This window comes from Tachyglossus aculeatus, chromosome 15, assembly GCF_015852505.1.
Source record: "Tachyglossus aculeatus isolate mTacAcu1 chromosome 15, mTacAcu1.pri, whole genome shotgun sequence".
In the NCBI taxonomy this organism is placed as follows: Eukaryota; Metazoa; Chordata; class Mammalia; order Monotremata; family Tachyglossidae; genus Tachyglossus; species Tachyglossus aculeatus.
Window position 1 is genome coordinate 22,741,179 of NC_052080.1, and position 14,981 is coordinate 22,756,159.

Sequence of the window (14,981 nt, forward strand, 5' to 3'; positions counted from 1 at the left end):
AGATATACTTAAGAACAATAAATGTCATTCATTTCATTTTCTACTAAAACCATAAAATGGGTGAAACTTTACTCCTCCAGACTCGTTTCGAGTGGCAGATTGACAATGGCACTGAACTGAGAAGTGCAGAGCCACAAGGATTTCTCTGCCATTCACCAGAGGACAACACTCACCTTTTCTCCCTTTGTTTTCACTCTGCTTTTTGTACAACGCTAACCCAGCACATCCTCTACTTCAACAACGAATGGGAATGTAAGTGACGCTTACCATCCACTTGCAGGCATTTTCATCAGCTCTGACACGCCAAACGAGAGGGACCCCATGAAATCATTTCTAGTTGTCCGATCCCAGTCCCAGATCTCCACAGATAGCCGTCGATCTTTGTCTGTTGGTTTTAATTTGCTAGAAAAGGCGGGGGGGGAAATGCAACATAATCATGACTTTTTTTTTCCTGGGTGGCAACAGGCTCTCATAATCAAAACTGAAATTAAGAAGAGAATCAGAAACTCATCCCCAGCTTGATTAGTAGTTAATTTCCCTCTGACCCGGTGTTCCTATCTATAAAAGGAGAATAAAGAATCACCATTCCCCTCGACACTGGGCCCCAACCTACTGTCACCATTGCAGGAGAGTGAGGACAACATGGCAGCCCAAGGCCTTCCTGCTCCTCTGATCCTGGAACGCAAGACCCGCCCTGCAGCCGCCACTCCCCCAGACATCAGGTCCATTCTGCTCTTTCCACCAGGGCAGAACCAGGACAAAATGGCCAACCGAGGCCTTCACTAATGTTTAGAGCATCAGAGGGGTCATTGTCACCATTGGATTCTGAACAGTCCTGGGTGGCAAATAGCATGAAAGTAAAACTCCTATGGTATTTAGTCCTGCCTTTTAATGCTATTTTCTGTTTCTGTTTTGCCTTCCTTGTGTGTCTATCACCAACCCTCTGCCACACCCTCAGCCCCACAGGACTTATGCACATAGCCTTACACTATGCCACTTCTCCTTTTGGTAATTTATTTTAATGTCTCTCTCCCATTCTAGACTGTAAGCTCCTTGTGGGCAGAGACTGTGTCTACCAACTCTACTGCACTGTACTCTTCCGAGTGCTCAGAGCAGTGCACTGCACACAGAAAGCACTCAAATACCACTGGTTGATTGAATGACTGAAAAAATTGTGAGCCCCTGGAGGGCCAGGGATCTTATAATACTAATAATAATCATGGTATTTGTTAAGCGCTTACTATGTGCCAAGCACTGTTCTAAGCGCTAGGGTAGATACAAGGTAATTAGGTTGTCCCATGTGGGGCTCACGGTCTTAATATTCATTTTACAGATGAGGTAACTGAGGCACAGAGAAGTGAAGTGACTTGCCCAAGATCACACAGCTGACAAGTTGTGGAGCCGGGAGTAGAACCCACGACCTCTAACTCCCAAGCCCGTGCACTTTCCACCAAGCCACGCTGCTTCTCCAATCTACTTCTGATCTGTGTATTTCCTCCCAGGGCTTAGTACAGTACTTTACATATGACTACTATAACAGAGAAGGTGGACAGTCACCTATCTCCTCTGAGTCCAAAAATAAACAATCCTGTTGGTAAAAGCACTTTGGTAGAGAAAGAACAAAGCATTGACATTTTTCTAATAAATGAATGTGGTGAAGAGTCGTAGCAGAAGGCCCTCAGGTGGGGAATCGATCAAAGGGGAGATTCCATTTCCACTTACAATGTAAACGATTCATTCCATTGAGGGTTCAGTGTGGAACGGATGGTTTTGGTTTTCTGTTTACTTTCATTCTTCGGGTCAGGAATAAGTTTCAGCTTCACATAGGGATCTGAGAGGCCGTTTGGATCCATAGGGATTAAATTTTTCGCATCTCGTACTGAGAAAAAAGGAAAGAAGAGCTCATCAACCGTTGATACAAGATGCTTTATTACTCTTTACAGCTCATCAAGCTTAACAAGACAGGACACCAGCTAAGCTAGTGTCGATTAGGGGAACAGAAAGAATATGACCACCTGAAACTTCTCAAAAGAACCAGCCCCATTCACTAGTGCTATCCAGGACCGGTTCCTGATTGAGATTTTCCCGATGAACCACTCCACTGTTACTGCTGGTATCCCATTCTTCCTGAATCCCAGCAGGAGGGGGCTGGCTCCTCATGGAAGTTTCTGTATTAAACAGGCACCGTGCAGCCCACTGCAATCTTTTCGCCCATACTGCCCGTGTTCAATGCAGGTTTCGGGCACAACGCAATCAGGGAATTAGGGAATGTTCTTCCAACAGCGCAAACCTGCTTGAACTTCTTGGGCCCCATTTTTAAAGAAACAGCTGTGCACATGTGCTAGTGGTGGGAACGGAACGGGTGAGTACAACAGCATGAGTTCATGCAAAAACACAATTCTCACATGCTAGGAGAACTCAGTGAATCCAAACTCCACATTGTATCTCAAAGGGGCCAACGCAGTGTGAGGTGACAGTCGCTTTTCTACTGTCTTGAACAAGTAGCAGAGACATTTTCTCAAAACATGTCCTTAGAAGACATTTTCTCGAACACTAGGAAGAGGGACAATACACCTTTACCATGCTTTGCTTTTAGAAATCATGAGGGTACAAACTTAAGAGGCTCCAACTTTCATTTTGTAATTTAGCTTCAGAATCTATCAATTGTATTTACTGAGGGCTTACTGTGTTCAGAACACTGTAACAGACATATTTCCTATGCACAATGATTTTAAAGTCTATGGGGGGGACAAACATTAATGCAAGTAAATAAAATAATGGCTATATCATCATCATCAATCATTTATTGAGCCCTTACTGTGTGCAGAGCACTGTACTAAGCGCTTGGGAAGTACAAGTTAGCAACATATAGAGACAGTCCCTACCCAACAGTGGGCTCACAGTCTAAAAGGGGGAGACAGACAACAAAACAAAACATATTAACAAAATAAAATAAATAGAATAAATATGTAAATATATATACATAAGTGCTGCGGGGCTGGGAATGGGATGAATAAATTGTAATACTGCATAATTATGGTACTTGTTAAGCGCTTTGTGCCAAGCACTGTTCTACGTGCTGGGGTAGGTACAAGTTAATCCGTTGGGACACAGTCCCTGTCCCACATGGGGCTCACGCTCTTATTCCTCATTTTACAGATGAGGTACTTGAGGCTCAGAGAAGTTAAGTCCCTTGCCCAAGGTCACACAGCAGACATATGGCAGAGCTGGGGCTAGAACTCAGGTCCCTCTGACTCCCGGGCCTTGGCCCTATCCACTAAGCAAGTAAGGAAGATGTAGAAGGGAGTGGAAGACAAGGAATAGAGGGCTAGTCATGGAAGGCCTCTTGGAAGAGGCGTTTCTTCAAAAGGCTTTGAAGTGGGGGAGAGTAACTGTAGGTCAAATACAAAGAGGGAGGGCGATCCATGCCAGAGGCAGGATGAGATAGAGAGATTGGCTTTAGAGGAGTGAAGTGTGCCGGCCAGGTTGTAGTAGGAGCGTAGCGAGGTAAGGTGGGAGGGGGCACGGTGATTGATTGCTTTAAAACCGACGGTATGGAGTTTCTGCTCGACACAGAGGTGGATGGGCAACCACTGAAGGTTCTTGAGGAATGGGGAGACATCAACTGAACGTTGTTGTAGGAAAATGTTCTCGGAAGAAGAATGAAGTATGGTCTGGAGTGGTGAGAGACATGAGGCAAGGAGGTCAGCAAGGAATAATCAAGAAGGAATAATAATAATAATAGCATTTATTAAGCGCTTACTATGTGCAATGCACTGTTCTATGCGCTGGGGAGGTGACAAGTCATCAGATTGTCCCACGGGGGGCTCACAGTCTTCATCCCCATTTTACAGGTGAGGGAACTGAGGCACAGAGAAGTTAAGTGACTTGCCCAAAGTCACACAGCTGGCAACTGGGGGAGTCAGGATTCAAACCCATGACCTCTGACTCCAAAGCCTGGGTTCTTTCCACTGAGCCACGCTGCTTCTCTACAGAATAGAATAAATGCTTTAGATTGAGGTAGTAGCAGTTTGGATGGAGAGGAAAGGGTGGCTTTTTAGCTATGCTGTGAAGGTTGAACAGATAGAATTGACTCTATATGGGTTGAATGAGAGAGAGGAGTCACAGATAATGCCAAGGTTATGGGCTTGTGAGACAGGACGGATTGTGTCTCCCTCTATAGTGATGGGAAAGTCAGGGGAAGCAGTGTGCCCTAGTGGATAGAGCACAGGCCTGAAAGTCAGAAGGACCTGGGTTCTCATCCCAGCTCCCCCACTTGTCTGCTCTGTGACCTTGGGTAAGTCAATCAACTTCTCTGTGCCTCAATTCCCTCGACTGTAAAATGGGGATTAAGACTATAATAATAATAATAATGGTGTTTGTTAAGCGCTTACTATGTGCCAAGTACTGTTCTATGCACTGAGGTAGATACAAGGTTCTCAGGTTGTCCCATGTGGGGCTCACAGTCTTAACCCCCATTTTACAGAAGAGGCAACTGAGGCACAGAGAAGTGAAATGACTTGCCCAAAGTCACACAGCTAAGTGGTGGAGGTGAAATTAGAACCCACAACCTCTGGCTACCAAGCCCATGTTCTTTCCACTAAGCTTCCCCAAGTACATCCAAGTACTATGAGCCCAATTAGGGTCAGGGACTGCATCCAACCAATTAACTTGTATCTACCCCAGCGCTCATTACAGTGCTTGGTACATAGTAAGTGCTAAATAAATACCATAGTTATCATTATTCGGGGAAGGACGGGGCTTGGGTGGGAATATACGTAGTTAAGGGATTCTGTGTATCATTTATCACCTGGGTGTGTGTGCTGTTGAAACTCACGCTGGCATCAGGCAGCTATAATTATACCGAAAAAAAAAATGATTCTAACTGAATAAATTCCATGAAATTATTTCAGCTGATATGGCAACATGTTCTTCCTGAAAATTTCTGCTCAGTAGGGACTGGACCTAACTGCCTTGATGAGAAGCAACGAAATTGTTCATTTTGGAGAAGAGCATTAGTGCTCAAACTCTGCATTAAGAAGCCAGCTTGGAGTGAAGCAATCAGGAATGGGAGGGCTCTTTGAATGGAGATTTGGGAAAGACAGAGACCCAAGCGAAGTAACAATCAAGGCAACCCCAAGCACTAAGCACTGACGATGACAAATGAGAAACAGCGTGGCCTTGTAGATAGACTATGGGCCTGGGAATCAGAAGGACTTGGGTTCTAATCCCAGCTCTGCCACCTGTCTGCTGTGTGACTTTGGGCAAATCACTTCACTTCTCTGTGCCTCAGTTACCTCATCTGTAAAATGGCGGTAAGACTGCAAGCCATGGACTGTGTACAGCTTGATGAACTTGTATGTACTCCAGCACGTAGTACAGTGCCTGGCACATACTGAGCATCTAACAAATACCATTTAAAAAAAGCAAAGAACCAATTAAATATAATCAGTTTTGGTTATGGGTAGGGTATGCGTCTACCAAATCTGTTGAATTGTACTCAGCCACGCGCTTAGTACAGTGCTCGGCACACACTAGGCACTCACTAAATACCAGTGATTGATTGATTGATCTTTGCATTTGCCTGGTGCAAAGAGGATATCAGCTCTCCATTTTTTTTTCCAGTCATGGATAGAGTTCATTTTAAATGGCAATGTCTCGAAGATACCTTCACTTACAGCCTAGGTGGATGACATCAACCAGTCTGAGGGCAAAGATTTGAATCAGACTATGAGTAAGAAACAAAAATTACACAGCAACGCTCGGTCTTAGAATTATGACCCTGGAGGAACTCCTTTTCAAGTGCCTTTATCGAAGACCCTATGAATCAGGAATCTATCAAAGTACTTACTGAGTACTTACTGTGTGCAAATAACTACTAAAGACTTGGGGAATCAAATATAACAGGGTTGATAGACATGTTCCCTGTCCATGAAGAGCTTACAGTCGGAAGGAGGAGGATACAGTCTAGAAGTACAGCGTCAGGCTGGTCCGGAAAAAGAGGAGCAGTTTTGATGGAGAGAACCCTGGAAAGCCTTTTGATCGATCTCTGAATGTGATGCTATACATGCCCAAATATGACACAGACAGTGTCTTGCAATTTCAGAACCTCCGCAAGACAGAAGAAACTACTAAAGTGAATAAAATGGGACCGGTGGGGTTCTTTTAAAAGAGCCTCTCGGGAGGGAATAAAATCCACAGGCCTCCCAGCCCTTTGGAATTAGAGAGAAAAGACTATCTGATTGAAAAAGAAGATAGGCAGAAATGCATTTTGCTTTCAAACACTTCAGGCCATGAAGAAGGTCATACTATCAGTTGGCTAATGAAGAAAATCATAAAAGCTGTTGAGTGTTTTTTGAGTTTCCTCCAGCTTGTCAGTGACTGATTGTGGATTCTGATTTTTTTCAACTTCAACTGACAATCTTGATAGGCAACACACAGAGAAGAATTCAGAGCTGATCTCTTTAGGAAAGATGATGAAATCTTGATGGGGTTTTCAAGGTTTACGAAGGAGGGCTTCCAACTCAAGCACCATCACTTAAAATTGCAGGGTGCTATTGCTGCCTAAATTCACTAGAGCAGAATATGGTCTTGGATTTACAATTTTTTCAGGATACCACCTACTGCTAGGCTGCTGACAGGCTTCAATGCATTATAAACTGAAAATGGACGTCCTGCGTTCCCTCCCATAATGTGAGGTCTGCACAGTGCTACATTTTAAAATTAACTGAAGAAAAGGAAGTGACAAGATAAAATTATATTGATTTTCTGAAATTCACCTGCAAAATTTTAATAGTTGAAATTTATAAACCCAGAAAAATATTTGCCTGTGCCCATTGCACATAAAAAGCATTTCAGCAAAAGTACTGGAAAGGCCATTGTCATGTAGCCAAATTTACACTTTCAAATACGTCCTTTCTTTTTACCCTAACAACAGATCACATTCTTAGTCTTATACAAATAATAATAATAATAATGGCATTTATTAAGCGCTTACTATGTGCAAAGCACTGTTCTAAGCGCTGGGGAGGTTACAAGGTGATCAGGTTGTCCCACGGGGGGCTCACAGTCTTCATCCCCATTAGGAAGCAATTCTGACCATTTTGAAAACTTGTTTTCTATCCAGGTACAGTGCTCTGCACACCGTAAGCATTCACTAAATACGATTAATTTTATTTTTGGTTTTGTGTAGAGTCTTCCTATTTGACCATCCTTTATAAGTCCTCAGTGTAGTCCCTCGCTGGGTCAACTATTTAAGTGGGTTTTCTAACAAATACAATGAACATATTCTCCCTTCCTTTTTGCTACATTTATGAATGCCAACAGTCATTAGGAGCCAAAAGATAGGGGAACTACGATTTTATTCAATTAAAAGCTGAAAGAATGAGTTTTAAGGAATTTTAGAAAGCTATTGAGGCTGCCTTCCTCCACTAAAACCGTGTTTTCTGTTTTCCATAAGGGAGAAAAAAATAAAATTGAACAAAACTGTCGCCATCACCCTACTATGCAACTGAGAAAATTTCCAGCTGCCCAACAAAATGAGGGGACTTTATCTGCTAAAGGTCTGACCAGAAGGAGTTTCCTAAGCCTTGGGGAGGTTACAGAGTGCCCTAGGGAATTGGCTTGGCCCAGAAAGGCCTCAAGGGACCCACTAAGGGGTGCCAGCACCCCTGGGTTGGGCTAGCTGGGATCTCAGTTTAGGGACTTTTGTGGGGTGGTGGTGGGAGTTCTGGTGGGTTCCAAAGGTTGTCTAAATGGGCTTTCATCCTTGGGACCACCCCTCTGGGCCTGCGGAACCCCTCAGTGAGTTAGGCAGGCCTGCACCATTTCAACCCTGGGTTTAACACTCTCAGGGGACTCCGGAGATTTCAAGTAGGGTCCTCGAGGCTGCCCCATGAAGACCAGATCGCCATTAAACTCCTCATTCGACTCTATGCTCTGTAGAAACAGGGAGTGAGTCTTTTGCTCCGGATAATTAATAATAATTGTGGTATTCGTTACGGGCTTCCTCTGGGCCAGGCACTGTTGAAAGTGGATACAAGCATTTCGGGTTGGACACAGTCCCTAGCCCTCATGGGGCTCACAGTCTTAATTTCCAATGTACAGATGAGGTAACAGAGGCAGAGGTAGAAATGACTTACCCAAGGTCACATAGTAGACAAGTGACAGAACTGAAATTAGAACCCAGGTGCTTCTGACTTCCAGTCCTGTGCCCTATCCACCTAGGCCACTGATGTTCTCTGTAGGAATTCAGTAAATATCATTACTACTGCTATTAACCCCTATCCATAGGGAGTTGGAGAGGGCCCTTCCCTCAAACTACCCACCTACTGTACTTATGCAATTAGATTATTCTGTTGCAGATGAACACACACAGATACATTTCTGTTTTGCCTGTGGAAGCCCAGGAAAAGTGAGAAACCTCAGAATATTTGCAACGACCTCAAACCCAAAGACTGCCCCAGAGCTTGCGAAAATGTTTTACTCATTAGAATTATGATAAAAAACAGAGGTGGTAACACCAGCCACAGGAAATTAACTTAAGTCAAAGACCAGCTCTAACTGCGAAAAATGGCAGTGAAGCAGGGCAGACCGCTAAAGGAAGCCGACCACAAGCAATGACTGGGAGGAACTGATTTCTCCAAATGATCTCATTGTTTTTATCATTGCGCTTGTCCCTGAAGTTACTCAGGTCAGATAGTTTTGACCTCCCTCAAAGTAGATACTCCGTTTTTGATATAGCCAAAAAAAAAGGCAAATTGTTTCACATTTCACTGTGCTGTCAGGAAAATGTCTTTTGAAACCTTCTGTTCCTACACTTGCTCCTTTCAAGAACACACCCTGCTCAGAGCAACATCAGCAACAGGAATCACTGAAGGAAGACCTGGATAACATCCTTTATTTTAGCCAATACTGTTAGGTAAACGACCAGAATTGCCTTAGGCTGATAGTACACCTCCTAGAGATATCTAAGAAGCAATTGGCCTCCATGAAAAATACAACTCCGGTTCATTTTCCCACAAGGAATGTTGGACTTTGTCCAACCTGATTAGCTCGTGTCTACCCCTGCACTTACTAAGTGCTTGGGACATAATAATAATAATTATAATGGCATTTATTAAGTGCTCACTATGTGTAAAGCACTGTTCTAAGTGCTGGGTAGTATGCACTTAACAAGTACCATTAAACCCCTCCAAAAAAACTTTAGTTGCAGTCTTCAGAGGAGGGCAGTATTAAAACAATTCCTCTGCTTTATTCTCAGCGTCGTAAATTAAGGAACTGTTTTCTGGGTTTTCTCAAATAAGTAAAGGACCAAGCTATTTCCTTTGCACCGAATATCATTCCCTGGAACCAAAACTGTGGCACAGTCATCGGCTGAGCTAAATACTGACTTCAGAATGTTGGTTATTTTAGTATTGAATGGTGGCAGCTTTCAAAGTTTTTAAAATTTATATACTGAGGGCTATTCATGGTCCACTTGCATTGAGCTGTTTTACCTGACAATTTTCAGATGCCAATTCCAGATAACTGTCAAATTTACCCAGGTTATACCGCAATATTTCCTGATCCTACAACGCAGTGAGGAAGGACAGCCTAATGGATAGAGCACAGGCCTGGGAATCAGAAGGACCTGAGTTCTAATCCTGGCTCCGCCACTTTTCTGCTGTGTGATTTTGGGCAAATCACTTGACTTCTCTGTGCCTCAAAGGGGGATTAATACTGTGAGCCCCACATGAGACACGGACTGTGTCCAACTTGATGAGCTTGTGTCTACCCCAGTGCTTAGTCCAGTGTCCTGCACATAGTAAGAGCTCAACAAATACTAGACAACGGGAATTTTCAAGATGACATCAGTACATTAACCTGCAGATGTACAATAAGGGGAGAGGAGAAATGTTTTGGAAAGTGGCGCTTAAATGTAAAGAGGAAACCATAGTTTCTCAATTGATTAACATTTATGGAGCTATTATACTACTAATGATAATGATGGTATTTGTTAAGTGCTCACTATGTGCAAAGCACTGCTCTATGCACTGAACTACTGCGATTTGAAAAAGTCAGGTTTTAAATTCAGCACATTCAAAGGATTTAATATCAGAATATGGCAGACGGGAACCTCAGGTTGAAGTTCCAGCTCTGCCTCTGGTCTGCTGTGAGACCTTGGGCTAGTCACTTAACCTCTTTTCTGCAACATAGGACACCTGTTCTCCTTACTTCTTAGTTTGTGAGCCCTGTGTAGTTCAGGGTATATGTCCAATTTGACCGTTTTCATCTACCCCAGCGTTTAGAACAGTACTCAGCATCTAGTAAGTACTTTGCTTCATACTTGATCTTATTATTACGGAAGACACAGGATAAAATAATAATAACAACTACGGTATTTGTTAAGCACTTATGTGCTAAGCACTAGGGTAGATACAAGGTAATCAGGTTGGACACAGTCCCTGTCCCACGTGGGGCTTACAGTCTCCATCCCCATTTTACAGATGAGGGAACTGAGGCCCAGAGAAGTGAAGTGACTTGCCCGAAGTCACACAGTGGACAAGTGGCAGAGCTGGGGTTAGAATCCATGACCTCCTCACTCCCAGGCCTGGGCTCCATCCACTATGCCATAAAAGCGGTTAAAGAGAGGGCTACAACTCCTGGTAGGTTCTTGACAATGATTTAAAACATTTAGGCTAAAGATAGGTCCCTGAGGCTTTGACTAATCCCCTTACTTGTACCAAACAAACGAAATGACCCGTCTCTGTTTTCAATCTATGGCACTTCGGCCTCTAGGCTAGAGTTATCCTAATGCTCCGCAGTGACTCCGTGCGTTAAGGGACACCTTTCTGCAATTCTGGAAGTTAACTCACTCTAGTCTAAGGACAATGAGTTTTTTAAATCAATGGGTATGTTCCTTTAGAAACATAAGGGCTATTATTGCAACTTTTCTCCAAGAGAACACACTCTCCACAGTACAAATGACAATGACCACGGCACAGGCGCAAGATGGCTGTTACAGAAAACCTGCCTTAAATTAGACTGTGAGCCCACTGTTGGGTAGGGACTGTCTCTATATGTTGGCAACTTGTACTTCCCAAGCGCTTAGTACAGTGCTCTGCACATAGTAAGCGCTCAATAAATACGATTGATTGATTGATTGATTAAAGGGCAGGACCGCTAAGCACCTTCTGACACAGTTATCCTCTTATTGCAGAGGACTAGTAGGCAAAGCTGGATTCTATTCTACATCACCCTTGTGCCAGACATGCTTCCTTCTGTTGCGGGAGGGAGAAATGCTTACTTTGCATAGTTATAATTAGAAAAGTAAGATAATGCACAAAAAATGCAAAAGGGGGCGAAAAACACCAGAGACTTGGAAAACAAGCAAGGGAATATTTTTATGTCAGCTGGATTTCCACTCAGCCAGGGACAGTAATTCGGTGCCTGAGCTAGAATCCAGAGAGACACACCGTGCCCAAAGTGGGACATGCAAGAAGAGAATGCAGCATCTAGGATAACTGCAATGAGAACTACACTGTCATATATATTGTATTTAGCTTTATATTAAGCTTGTTGTGGACAAGGAATGTGTCTATCAACTCTGTTTTAGTGTATTCACCCAAGTGCTTATTACAGTGCCCTGCACAGAGTAAGTGCTCAATAAATACCACTGAATGATTGATTCTGATTTAACTGCACTTGGCATTTCAAAGTAGCCATTATAAGACTTGAGCAGTTTCTTCTTTTCATTTCAGAGATTAACAATTCAGGGAATGCTTGGGGGTTCTCAAGAGCTTGGCACATAGTAAGCGCTCAATCAATACCTCTGATTGAAGTGCTTAGTACAACAAGGCCCTGTCAGTACCTGCATTCTGGGAGAGGCAGAAGTGATTTATGCTCTCCAGACTGACGACTGGTAACCAATCAGTCCATTTTTCTTTCCACGAGAAGATACTAAATATTTATTCATTAGAATTTTAAAGTCCCTTTATTTTAAAGAGCTCAGATTCTAAAATGGATTCCTTAAAAACCATGTTCCTTTTCATGTACATCTAATGTTGGTGAAATCTCCCTGACTGACCATTGCCTGGCCTGAAGTCCTCTGACACTAGGACAGGCAGCGTGAGGATGAAGCTATTACCCCTCTCCTCTCGGAGCTGGAAGCAGCATGTTTTTTAGACTGTGAGCCCACTGTTCGGTAGGGACTGTCTCTATATGTTGCCAATTTGTACTTCCCAAGCGCTTAGTACAGTGCTCTGCACACAGTAAGCGCTCAATAAATACGATTGATGATGATGATGTCTAGTGGCAAGAGAGAAGGCTTGGGAGTCAGAGGATGTGGATTCTAATCCCGGCTCCGCCACTCACCTGCTGTGCGACCATGTGCACGTCACAACTTCTTTGGGCCTCAGTTCCCTCATCTGTAAAATGGGGTTAAGGTTCTGAACCCCAAGTGGGATGGGGACTGATTACTTTGCATCTACCCGAGTGCTCAGAAGAGTGTTTGGCACATTAAATACCATAATTACTATTCTTATCATTACTGTAGGAAGTACCTCTGTACCTTGGGGTATAGGAGAGTTTTTCAGCCTGAGGCCTCCAAGACTGTGAGATTCTCTGATGTGACTGTAACCGAGGGGAAAGAGCCCAGTTGAAATCATTTATGAGCCTGGTGTTCATTCAGTGATGGCCAGCCAACCAATACGACCTGACTTTAGACTGGCTTGAGGTGCACTAAACCACTAACCTCTCCCACAGTGGAAATGGTGCCAAGGGTTCCTAGATGAAATAGGGGTGACTATTCTAGTCACTGAGCGAACTGCTTGCTTGAGTGGAGGAGCTTTTGATACGTGGACTCAATCAGAAATACGGGCAAAATGACAAATTGCAAAGGAAAAAGCAAAAGCAAAATCAGTGCAAAGTTAAATGGACTCCATCTGTTTCTATTCGTAATTCTGAAAGACAACAAAAAGTGAAATGCAGAAACAAAAATACCCTACAGCACTCTAAATGTGTCCGAAACCATTGCTGTATTTGGCTTGCTAAAAATGCTAGAAATATACCAAGAAATATCTCATTAGTGTACATATATAAAGGAGGGAATGTAAGTTGTCCTCACCCTACAGTAACCCCTACGTCTTCAGAAGAAAGGTTCTGGTATCCCGAAATGCATTTCCTCCAGGATCATGTGCATTAATGGAAAGTGGCTTCCATATGCTGAATAATTTGAAAGTAATTTACCTCTGGCTCTTATGTGATCCCTGGGGACTGGAGGATAAAATTTGGAGGAAACGAGTTTAGGAGAGAAATTACAAAACTGAGCTTTAGATGTTGAGTTTAATGTGTCTTAACAGACAGAATCCTTGTGAAAGCTCTCAGAATTTTGTTCCTGTCTGGATTCTATTCCTAAAGAATGATTTTGCTCACATCTGGTCTGGTGGAGACATCACAGAACTGGGTGTCAGCAGACCTGGCTTTTAGTCCCAGCTCTGACACCAGCCTCTTGGGTGACTAGGCAAGTCACCTAATCTCTCTAGGTCTCGGTTCCTTCACCTACAAAATGGGGAAAATAATATTTGCTCTCTCCAACTCCCTGCCTCTCCGTGTGTCACACCACGGATACTTATTGTGAGGATAAAATGGTGTATCTGATGTAAGTGCTCTGGGTCCAGAGGGGTTGGTACAGAAGAAAAGTCTCCCTTCTATCTGTTTTAAAGTCTCAACCTCTACTTTGTAGTCCAAACTAAAGAGGCCTTGGAATATGCCTTCAAACAGGATAAGTTAGAAAGGACAAAGTTCCTCCTGGATAATAACTCAACAGTCACATTTATAAAGTTCTTAACCATCCCCTAAAACCCTAATGCCTCCCTTCACATCACTAGAAAGAACACACTGCATTCATCTTTTTAACTTGCAGGTCATCTTCTCTGATACCCTGGAGAAAAAGAAATTGTATCAAAGCAGCTGTCCATTTACATATGCTGCCGAAGTCAATTCAGCTCCCTGAACTGGTAGGCAGAATTCAAGTAGACTAATGGTGTCAGGGTACGGGGTATGATGGGCTGCTTACCAGAATACGATTTCCAGCATGTTGTCACGTGAGATTGGCTGTCTAAAACAAGGTGAGATGCAATGAAGAAGGGATTCGTTGAGGAACTGATGCATGACACAGTTCTGTTGTTTGGCCGTGAAGCAGCAGAGTGAATCTGAAACCCATGTTTGCGTTACAATGATACCTGGTTGGGACCACTCTTATGTATTTATGACTCTATTTTATTTGTGCATATTTATTCTATTTATTTTATTTTGTTAATATGTTTTATTTTGTTGTCTGTCTCCCCCTTCCAGACTGTGAGCCCACTGTTGGGTAGGGACCATCTCTATTTGTTGCCAACATGGACTTCCCAAGCGCTTAGTAAAGTGCTCTGCACACAGTAAGCACTCAATCAATACGACTGAATGAATAGCAAAAGGGCGGGGTTGGAATCTTGGGAGGTTTCCACTTCGTGTTTGCCCAGGAGGGATAATTCAAGAATGACCGTGGCATTTTTTATTTTATTTTATTTGTTAAGCGCTTACTCTATGCCATGGGAGAGTCACAACCTAGGGAGGAGTGAGTACAGGTCTCAAATCCCATTTTGCAGTTGAAGAAATGGAGATTCAGAGACGTTCGGTGCCTTGCCGAAGGTCACACAGTAAGCGAATGGCAGAGTGGGAATTAGAACCCAGATTTCTGACTCCCAGACTTGGGCTCCTTCCCCTAGGGTCATGCTGCTTCTTATCAGCCTGACTTTTCTCTGGGCAATGTCAGCCTCCAAATCACAACGCACACATCCTGACACATCTACCAGCCTGACTGACTTAGCTGAAAAACAGGTCGCCGGGTAATGGGACAAAGAGAAACAGCAGAAGAAACCCCAAGGTATTTTCCCTGAGGAAAGCACCTTTTCGAGGCCCATCTCCTGTAATGTTCCCAAAGCCAAAAGGACCTACAC

The 14,981-nt window shown here is 43.4% G+C and overlaps 1 protein-coding gene across 2 annotated transcripts in view; it reads right to left on the reverse strand.

Annotated features, from left to right (window-relative positions):
• The window catches only part of PRKCA (protein kinase C alpha), a 342,829-nt gene that overhangs the window by 62,010 nt on the left and 265,838 nt on the right, over positions 1–14,981 (reverse strand). For both annotated transcript variants that reach the window (XM_038757073.1, XM_038757072.1), the window contains exons 6-7: positions 1,723–1,879; positions 268–402 (exon numbers count right to left, since the gene is read on the reverse strand). In XM_038757073.1, the coding sequence (XP_038613001.1) occupies positions 268–402; positions 1,723–1,879 (292 nt within the window). The remainder of the gene's footprint in view (positions 1–267; positions 403–1,722; positions 1,880–14,981) is intronic.